Raw genomic sequence first — 11,098 nt, 5'->3', positions numbered from 1 at the left:
TGAGTGAGGACTTGATCGGAAGAAAGGATTTCCAAACTGACATTTTGGGTTGGTGGGTGTGCTCTGCCATTTTCTCATACTGAATATAAAACGACGCAAGGATTCAGAAAACTGCAGAATATGTCACTTGGTCACCAAAAATATATATGTCTTTGTTGCATTATGTCCCTGGTTGTTGCTATTAAATACATACCATACTGAGCTACTTGTATAATTTTGTATAATTCTGCTTACTGTTTTCTAGAAGTTAACAACAAGGACATCATCTGGAGACCAGAGAAACTTACGTTGCAAGTAGTAATGCTGCCACTATGGGAAATGTTTCTTTACCTGCTTCTTTCATTGGGCTTCCACTTTTATTCCTTCTGTGAGGTATACAAAGTCTCCAGAGGTAAGTCTGTAAGGTTGCCATTTCATTTTTTTGTATTGCTTCTTGCCTTTGAGGTTCATGCAAATCAGTTATTGGCTAGAATTATTTAATGCATTAGTTTATTTTCCAGGCAGGCTCCAGCAGCGTTTCCGTCTGAGACTTTTGAACTGAAGGTAACTATATCCTCTCTCTAGCTGAGAACCAACAGTATACAAATAAATAGCAGGAGGGGCAAGCTGTGCAAGGAGTCTTTTGTCAAAGCTTATTCAGAGCTGGTGTTTTATGGTATTTGGAGGACAGTTGGAAAGGGGTATCTTGACACTTGCCATTAATATATATATATTGTCTTTAATAGATTAAATTATAAATATTCTATGTATAGGAATAAATATGTTTTTTCTTTATAATTTTATAGTGTATTTCGTCTGAGACATAAGGCCCTGATCTTCTGCATACTTACACAAGTGTTTAACTTTAAGCCTGTGAGTAGTCTCGTTAAAATCAATGGGTCTATAGATGTCCTTAAAGCTTAGCACATGCACAAACGTTTGCAAGATCAGGACCCATATTAAAATTGGAGAGTCAGGAGTGGTCTGGGCGCAGGACTAAAATCTAGGAGCTTTTGAGTTCTACTCTCTGACACTTTATTCCTGTGGCTTTGGGCAAGTCACTCAGTCCTCAGTTTTGTAAACACTTGTGCTCATTGGACCTGATCGGAAGCCTGTTGAGGTCATGTGAGTAAATGCTCCCTAGTGAGAGTTGCCCAATCTAATTCAAAAATTGCAGAATTAGAGAGGAAAGGGGATTATATTTTTCTCTCATAAAATGTCCTGCTTTTAGAGTAATCCCTCAGATTAACGGTGTTCTCCTGTCAGTGCTTCATACCTGAGGGGCAAACTGTTCCATGCCTGGGAAGGAGTACGTAATTGACAGCTAGCCCATATAGATCTGTGAGTTAGGTAGACCAAAAGGAATTGCTATAACAGCTTCTGTGCTGGAGTTGAGAGACATCAATCATGTAACGCTGGACACATGCCACAAACGTTGCTGTATATAATAGTCTGAAACAACTTTTGCATAGGACTTTTTAATGATCCTTTTTTTCCTACAATACAATAAATACTGCAGCTGCAGGACTTTCTCCCTCTCAAAATGCCAGAATAGAATATTTCAGGAATGCTTCTATTTCTTCTGTAGTTTCATTGTCATCTCCCTCCTTATATCTTTACTATTAGCCTGAAATTTTGCACAGTGTATTGTAAAATCAATGCCAATGTCTTTCATACGTGCCTGTCTGTACCCCAGTCCAGGAAAACATTTAAGAATGTGCTTAACTTTGCACATTGTGAGTCGTTCCGTTTGAATAGTTCAACTGAAGTCAGTGGGACTACTCATAGTGTGTAAAATTGACCATGTATTTAAGTCTTTGCAGGATCGTTATCTTTGCAGATTGAGGCCTTTTGTCTATAACTAATTCTTCATTCACTGTTGTTCCTGCAAACTCAACTGTCCCTATTTCCCATTGTGATGGGGGTATACAAATCACATTCTGAGCAAATCAAGGCTAACAAGCTAGTGGTAGCTCAGTCAGCTCCACCCTGCCATAACGCTGAAAGATGAGAGAGGCACTTAAAAGGTGAGAGCATAGTACAGTTGGTGGCAAACCAGCGAGGAGAGAGACCTCCAGTCCTCAGCTCCAGGAGAGACTGGTTGAAGGCAAAAGCTTCTCAGATGACCTCTGACCTGTGAAAGGGATAAGGAAGGCATTTAAAGGACATAGTGTCCGATGTTAAACCGCCTGCTCCCTTTACTATTATCCTTAACTAAGCTGCTGCAAAAATTCCATGGACTTTGTGGGACTCGCAGTTTGAACTGGCATAAAAATGTTCCATTGCACATAAGTTTGTTATTGGCCTTTCTGGGTTTGATGTTCAGGAATGTGTCATCTGACATGCTCTACCCTTGGAATAATACTCATTCACAGCTGTACTCACCTACTTGCTTCTGAACAAGGAAACATTTTTCAAGTCTTCCACAATGTATCCAGTTGCACCAAGAGTGAGTTGAGGTTTCTCTATGAATTGCTGGAACTAACGAAATAGATTTGACAGGTTGCAATATTGCTGCTATTACTGTTTTTTCACAGGGATTTTTGTATTTAGGAAACCCTGTTATCCATTTGCTTCATCAACCCCTTGATGCATGAGATGTGTGATTTCTTTTTGTTCATTGGTGTGCTTGTTTTTTCAATTTAAAATTGAAGCCATTTTATGTGAGAGCGGAATAATGCTTTAAATTCCGTTGTGTGCAGGGGAAATCAGCAACTGACAGTAATGAGCAGTGGTCTCATTTTTAGTCGTTTTTCTTTGATCAGTTTTGAAAACCACTTCATGAAACTACAACAAGAAGGATTTTAATATTAAAAACTCCTGGAGCCCCAACCTCCCTGGTAGATAGGAGAGTGAATGGTCAGTTTCCTTACTCCTGCTTCTGCTTCTTTATGTTAGTGAAACTAAAGAATCCTTAAGGTTTAAATACCTTGGGAAGGGTGAGTGGGTTTTTTCAGCAGACGACAGTGAACCCAGTAATTAATGTCTTCTGTTAACTTTCAGTGTCTGCCCATGAAAGCTTTTATATGAGCACTTGAGAAAGATGTACTTATACTCTCATATATTATGAGGGAAATTTATTTTTTAGCTATCTTTATGTTGCCTTTCTATTATCTAGAGTTGTATGTGCACTGAAAGACAAGTGATGGGTACAGTTTTAACATTTAGAAATAATAAATATGATTTGGCTCCTATATTTTGGGTATTTTAATGTAAACAAATTTACAGTTAAATGGTTAAAAAGTAACTCCTGGTTAGAGGAAATAGCTATAGAGAAATAAATCTTGAATGATACTGCATTTTAATTAGTCATGCATTTTATGCTAAGTAAGGCCTCAATCTTGTGAATTTACTCCTGTGCTTAATATTGTTCATCAGAGTAGTTCCACTGATATCAATGGGACTACTCACATGAGTAAGGTGAAGCTTGTGTGTAAGAGTGTGCAGGATCTAGTTGATGGTAAGGTGGTAGGTCAAGATGGTAAACTGAAACACTTTAAAAAAACTGATTCTTCATGATATTCTCTGAAAAGGCTTACAAGATCGTTATTTTTATTGCAGTGTCATATAAAAGTCTCATGTCTTATTTTTCCCACTAGAGGGAGATATCAAACAGGCTTAAAAAAACTGGAAATGAAGACCAGTATATGCTTTACATTTTATAATTAGTAAAATAAACCCAACCTATATCATAGCATTAGAATTTCATTTTTGATGATAATTCCTAGCACCAAAATCTTTTGTATGGAAAGATAGTGAAAACTAGCCAAGACTTAATTAAATCCTTTGCTATTGCATTCAGAATGTGCCCCATGGGTGGCTTTTCTGGTCTTGGAGGTTAAAATAAAACCATGCTGTTTTCTCTCTTGTTTGCTAACATTGTGTTGAGTGTTTTTGTTGCCTCTTTATTAACTTCAGGTAGACCAGGACTTGCTTTGTGAATTGCTACGGTACCAATTAATCTTTACTTTCTGTTTAATTATTATTCTAATTTATTATTTCTATTATGGTAGCACCCAGAGCCCCAATCAGCATCAGCACCCGATTGTGAAACACACAGGAAGATGAGATCCCTGTTCTGAACAACTCACGGTCTAATGCCCTTGCCCTGCAAGCTGTTCTGTGTGAGTGGACCCCTGCCTGCACACAAAGCTTTATTGGCTAGAGGCTCTGTAAAGGCGCAAGAGTTCACCTGCTTGGAGTAGTTGGCAGGATCAGGGTATAAATTAAGACAAGATGCAACAAGTAGTTGCAACAAACAATAGGGGGAAGAAGGAAGATAGCAATGAGAAGATCACACAGTTACACAGGCCAGTTGTGTGCACAGTTAATGGCCAAGTAGTGGGCAATGTAACTTTTGATCATAATTGCAGTTTTAGAAAAAGATAATCTATTCCTTCATGGTTTCTCTAGGAGTCTGAATATGATGTAATTAAAAGGTGAAATAGAAACCACTGAAGATCATAGGGAAGCTGTTTGAAGAGAATGTTGTCAACACTGTAGGTCTCGTCAGTTAATTAAATTGATTTAACAAATGGAAGCTGATGTGTTTCACTGGAGTGGCTTCTAATCCTGCTTCTTTCACTTACTTGGTCTGTAGCTTTGAGGTTCTGTCACTTGTCTGTCTGTCTTCCTGTTTGTAAATAAGGGGGTTGTTGCAAGAACTGATTAATTAAGATCTTAATGACTATGCAGTGCTTTGAACATATAAAGTGCTGTCTAAATACTAAGCATTATCGTTATAGGACGACAGGTTTTGTGTATACCTCTGGAACAGCACATTTCCAATGTTGCTTCTGCAGAAGCTTGCTCCCATTCCAGTACAACCTGTGAAAGTATCTTCATAGGTGTTCTGTACCCAGTAGTACTGGATTAGGAGGGCCTTAGGGTTGCATCTGAAGAAGTGAGGTTTTTACCCACAAAAGCTTATGTTCAAATATCTGTTAGTCTTTAAGATGCCACCGGACTCCTGGTTGTTTTTGTAGATACAGACTAACATGGCTACCCCCTGATACATAGAGTTAAGAGGGAAATTTTCCTAGATAAGAAAAGACTACATCTCCCCCTCACGCCCCAATTTATCTTGTGTGTCACAAAGTCAGAGGCAGAAACTTGAACTTTAGTCAGATATTGAAGTTTCACAGAAAAGCGGAGGTGTGATTCATCAGGGATTTAGCCTTTCACTTCAAGCTTTTTCTCAACTAAGCATATTTAAACACTTGAATTTCTGAGGCAGCCTCTCACCAGCCAGAATCTGAAGAGGGCTTTGAGGACAGTTAGTTTGATTGGGATGCACTTGTGGGAATAGTTCAACTGAACCTGCTAGATATTTCATGTGTTATATCTGCTTTTTGCAGAATATATGTCCCTCCACCCTTTTTTTTTTTTTTTTTTTTTAAACGAGGTCTCTGATGGTATTTATGACCAATGACTGAATAGTTCATACTTTAAATAGTGTTTAGGGAGGGATATGTATATGTGTGTGTGTATGTATATGTATTTAATCTTAAATAATCAATTGTGGTGATAGTTTGTTTATATAAGACAAAAAATCCTTCCCCTTCCTACTCATCTTTTTCTACACTGGTCAGCATAGTATCACGCTGGTGCTTAGATTTTGGTCATCGAAGTGATTGTCTGCACTGAAACAGACCATGAACCAATGTGTTTTCATGCTTTGTTTTCTTTAGAAATAGAATAAAACATGCATTAAGGATGAAAGGCTGTGGAAGACTTCCAACTCAGCAGAACAGTGTGCTCCGCTGTGTGAGGATTGGGTGGCTGCAGTCAGTACATGGAAATTCACAGCATGCTGAATGTATGGTGGAGTTGGGTTACTGTGCATGCCAGCCCTGCATGGATCAAATGCAGGGTTGGGACAGAGATAGCATCAGTGGTCCATGATTGTATGCATACATCAGCCAGAAATTGGGGGTGTGCAAGGATCAAAGACCAGGGACTACAGTAGTGACTATTTTGTTCAGACCTAAAGATTGGGGGTGGATTCTGTCCTCCTTACCCTTCTTGATTTCTTCCTGCATAAAGAACCTCTATTCCCACTTGCTGTGTGTATGTTTTTCAGGTAGATACAAAGAATTTCATACTGTTTAAAAACGAGCACTGCAGGCCCATTCACTCTTTATTTTTGTTGGTGAGCTGTTATTAATGAGGGTATTATTCTTGGCAGAATATGAAGAGGAACTTGAAAGAGAATTTGAACTGGAAAAAGATGCTCTGTTTTGGGGACTTAAAAAGGTAAGGTCAATGAATATTACTGATCATTTTCATTTGTAAGCTTCGTGTAAGTTCATATCCCTAGCAATTCAGTGGAAGTCTTCTTCAAGTGGATTGTGACCAACTTTTATGATTACTGTATTAAAGAATGTTCTGCTCCTAGGCAGAACACTTGCCACAGATTACTACAGGGATCGGCAAGCTTTGGCACACGGCCCACCAGGGTAAGCCCCATGGCAAGCTGGGCGGGTTTGTTTACCACGGTTTGTTTACCGCGGTTTGCCACTCCAGGCCGATGGGGACTGCTGGAAGCGGTGGCCAGCACATCCCTCGGCCTGTGCCGCTTCCTGCAGCTCCAATTGGCCTGAAGTGGCAAACCGCGGCCAGTGGGAGCTGTGATCAGCTGAACCTGCGGACACGGCAGGTAAACACACTGGTCCGGCCTGTCAGGGGGCTTACCCTGGTGGGCTGCGTGCCAAAAGTTGCTCATCACTGGATTGCTATATTCTGTGAATTATTGTGTGTTGTAAGATGTGTTCCCTTTCCTCAGCTGAGTATTATTTTAGAGGTGTTTTAAAGAGTAACTCAGATTTTTATGGAGCCTATTATTTGCCTCCCTCCCTCTGTAAAGCCAGGTACCTTTAATACTTTGAGTCCAAGAACACAGAACTCAGAGGGAGAGAAACTAATAAGTATAAATACACTATATTAAAAAAACTCTAAAATGATGTAAAGCATCTTTTCTACGCGTAAAAATACATAGAAATGTGCATCCTCCAATGTGACAGGAGGATTCCTTCCCTTCAGCTCTTCCCACAGGTTTCACAGTGGGAGGGAAGGAATTCTGGCCCAATGTTTTTAATCAAAATAAATAAGTTTAAAAGTGGTCCATTACTAGCACACTTTCCTCTCCATGCCCTGCCTCTCCAACTTCATTTTCAGTGGCAGGCATGGAATACATAAAACATTTGCAAAAGGAGATATTTGCCAGTCCTGGATACTGATTTAGAATTGCAAGCTCAATCGATAGTGTAAAAAAAAATTAATTTGATCTCCCGAGTTTTTCCGTCCCTCAAGAGGAAAAATGGCTTACCTGATGCGAAGTGACATGATCTAGAAATTCGTATTATAGTTTTTCTCTTGATTGCTGTCCTTTGGTACATATTAGCAGCAGAATCACTTAATCTCTGGTGTCAACGTTTATTCTAAAAAGCATTGGCCTCCCTGTGCACCCCCAGCTGCGCTTTTCCTTTTTGCTTGTCATTTGATTGTTTGGATAATGGCTTTTCTTAGGATGTGGGACTGGAAGGGAGATTAAGTCCAGTCCGTCACGATTGCAGGCAGCCCCATCGTATAATTCTGTTAATGAATTTACTGAATTTATATTTGAGCATCCGGGTCACCCTACACTGGTTTTCAGTCTAGCTTGCTGGGTAATAATTTTTGCAGCATAAATGTTTAAAGAAACACTGTTAATTTAAAAATCACACTTCTTTTTGAAAATTTTCTACTACTATTACAAGTAAAGCCAAATATTATTTTAGCTGAGACAGAGAAAAGAAAAAAATGTGTATTTTTTTCTCATTGTTTACATTGTTCTGTCTATCTTAGGCTCTTATATGGCCCCCATAACTGTAGTATCTGAGCATCTAACAAGCTGAAATGTATTTATCCTCACAACACCCCTGTGTGGTAGAGAAGTGTTATCGCCATTTTACAGATGGAGCACTGAGACCAAGTGAAGCTAAGTGACTTGCCCAGAGTCACACAAGAAGTCTGTGATAGATCAGAGACCTGACCCCAGGTCTCTCAACTTGTTGGCTAGTACCTTAACCACTGGACCATCCTTCCTCTCTTAGTCAGGTGGGCCCTGAACCTGCAGTCTGTTCTACATGAGCAAACCCCAGTGCCTGCATGGAGCCTTGTTGGGTTCAGAGAGGCTTTGTGCAGGCACGTGGGTATATACACATAATGCTGTTTGCAAGATTGAGGCTTCAGACCCCAATCTTGCAAAAACTTAAGACACTTGGTTTATTTTGTGTCCTATGACCAATTCCATTGAAGTCAATGGGAGCAATTCGAAAAGCAGAACGTTAAGCATGTGCATAAATCTTTGTGGGATTGGGGCCATAGTTAGTTTTCTCTGTTGTTTGTGCAGAAATTTCACCCAGTAATGGGAGAGAGAATCATCTTTGACAATAGGAATATGTGAATGTAAAGCCACAGTAATAGACTGGGGCATACAGGTGCTGATGTAGTAATTCAAGCTACTTGTAACAATTTTTTTTAGATTGACTGACTAATTTAGTTTTTTTAACACATTTAATCATGTAACATGGTTTGGCATATAGGTAGGGATATCGCTGAACATAAATTAGCCTTTTCCTTGTTAACAGTAGGAACAAAGTCACATGAAAATAATAGGAGCTTCATGTCTGTGTGACAGCCACAGGGGCTGCTGCTAAGCCAATGAGCCATTGTGCCATGACATGAGGAGGCTGCCTGAATTACCAGCTAGGAACAAAGTATTTAAAAATCTGAAAACATTTCTGTTAATATTAGGGCTTTTCACCCCTCTTTAAAAAATACAGATCCTAAAGGTTGGGCCTGACCTATTCGTGGCCACACCCTCATTGCATAGTGGTCCTCATACTCTTGTCCGCACTTCATATTTAATACACTGCTCTCAAAGATTGATAGAGTCAAGTTAATATTGCCTTTGGGTGAAATCACTCTGTGCCAAGGGCTTACGTGATCCATAGGCCTCATGCTCACCTTCTGCAAGGAGTGCTTTATTATTTCTTCAGATTTAAATGACAGTAAATGCTCAGACAAAAGCTGCAGGTGTCATAATACTTAAAGTAACACAGTGCTGAGCACCCAGCATCATGAAATACTTGTACACAGGTATCAGATTAATTTAGCCAGCCCATAAATTAAAGGAACAGAAGAGCCCCTTACACCTCCTTTTCCCCTGCCATGAACATGTTCTCAACCTTCCCCCAGAACCTGTCAAACAAATGGTTTTTGCATTGTGCCTAGAAGGTTTCAACTCCAGACTGCTTTGTTTCAAATGGGGAGCAAGATCCACGGTCTTGACAAGCAGCTCCTTCTCTTTAATAATGAGGTGGATCCAGCTTGAGTGTCCCTGCTGACCATAGCTATGCCAGTATGGCACAGGGAGAGAGGTAATCCCTCATGTGGACTGGTTCCAGGCCATTTAGAGCTCTCTAAGTGAAGGCCAACACCTTGAACTACACCTGGAGACTAATAGGCAGCTAGCAGACCCCAGAGCACTGGTGTCATGTGCTCCCAGCCAGATGCCCTGCTTAACAAATGAGCTGCCATATTCAGCACCAGTTTCAGTTTCTGCATTGTTTTAAGGTGTCACTCCAAGTAGAGTGCATTGCAATACTCTTTTCTGAATTAGGAGCATCTGTATATTACAAAATTAGTCCTTTATTAAAGGCATGTGCTTTGTGGCACTGCCAGCTTTTGCTGTCTTCTCCATGCTCTGCTCTCTTTGGAAACTGCCAACACAATCTGTCACTGCAGGGATTCTTCCTCTGATTCGTGCTGTTTACATCAGCATAAGACATTTGTTTCTGCAGAAGAAGCTATATGTGATTGTAGTGTGATCTATAGGTTATGTATGTATTATACTGACTATTTAACATTCCACTGTGTTTAGAGTCCTCAATGCTGTAGGTATGGGAGAGGGTTCAGGATTTGGCTTTTAGGAACAGAGACATATAGGCCTTGTCTGCATGACATGGGCTTTGACGATAAAGCTATACTGATACAGTTATGCCAGCGGAGCCCCCTAGTGTAGATGCAGTTTATGCTGACAGAAGAAGTTATTCTGTACAGTAATGCTGTCTCTCTGAATGACATTAGCTATGCCGACAGAAGCATTCTTCTGCTGGCATAATTGTGTCTATGCTGGGGATTTTGCTAGCATAGCTGTGTTGGCTATTGGGTGTAGTTTGTTCCACGCCAATGACTGACCTAGCCATTCTGAGAACACTTTGTAGTGTGGACCTGGCTGTAGACCCATCTCTTCCGTAGGGGTTACAGAAAAGAGAAGAGATGTCTTTATTCCTATTGTTCTTGCTGCTCCAAAGAAGTTTCCCTGTTTCATTTCCCCCAATTTTTGTGTGTTTCTTGTTTCTTGTTACTTGTTGTTGTTTTTAATGCAGCCTTTAGGTAGTTGCAATTTTTGGCATAGCATCAACTGAGGACGTTGTTTGTGCTCTGGGCTGAGTAAGGGCTTGTTTAAATTGTGCATTTGTGTTTAGGTCAAGATCTCATTATCTGTAAAGTGGAGTTGACTCTCAAGTCCATATACAGAACTGTAATAAAATACACCTTTAACAAAACCCTTCTATGCATCCTCATGCTGATGTTTATTTAAGATGCCGAAAGGGCAAAATCCTGACTCCTCCAGTCATGTAGGAACTAAGAGTAAATAAATGAGATTAGGACCCAGAGACTAGAAAGTGTAAAGTTTAAGGGGATAAGTTAGTTGAGATGCTCTTATTAACATGAAGAGCTTGTGTTTTTACCTGCTAACATTGTTTCTGTTCCTTTCTCCTGGTTAGATTTCTTACCTGACATGTTAAGAACTGGATACAATACAACAAAAAACAGAGGCCATTGCAGCCACAGCTGCAGAATACAAATTCTTATCTTCACAGAAAGCTGCAGTTGTAAATTGGAACGTATAAATGCAAGTCTCTTATTAACTCTCAGATAAGCAGTATAAAAGCAGTTGATTCCCCAGTTTGAACTTAACAGCACATGGAAATAAATCTATTTCTACTTTTTCAAAGGTCAGCAGAAATAGAGTAATAATGCACAATGAAATCACAGTATTAGTTAAGAA

At 39.8% G+C, this 11,098-nt stretch overlaps 1 protein-coding gene across 1 annotated transcript in view; it reads left to right on the top strand.

Moving 5' to 3' along the window:
- The first annotated feature begins 289 nt into the window (after positions 1-289).
- Positions 290-11,098, top strand: part of HHAT (hedgehog acyltransferase) — a 216,953-nt gene continuing 206,144 nt past the window's right edge. Inside the window, exons 1-2 of the mRNA XM_077812196.1 lie at positions 290-391; positions 6,167-6,234. Of these exons, the coding sequence (XP_077668322.1) occupies positions 301-391; positions 6,167-6,234 (159 nt within the window). The 5' untranslated portion in view covers positions 290-300. The remainder of the gene's footprint in view (positions 392-6,166; positions 6,235-11,098) is intronic.

This window comes from Eretmochelys imbricata, chromosome 3 (genome assembly GCF_965152235.1).
Source record: "Eretmochelys imbricata isolate rEreImb1 chromosome 3, rEreImb1.hap1, whole genome shotgun sequence".
In the NCBI taxonomy this organism is placed as follows: Eukaryota; Metazoa; Chordata; order Testudines; family Cheloniidae; genus Eretmochelys; species Eretmochelys imbricata.
Note: the sequence above shows the minus strand (reverse complement) of the source record. Positions and strands in the feature narration are given on the sequence as shown.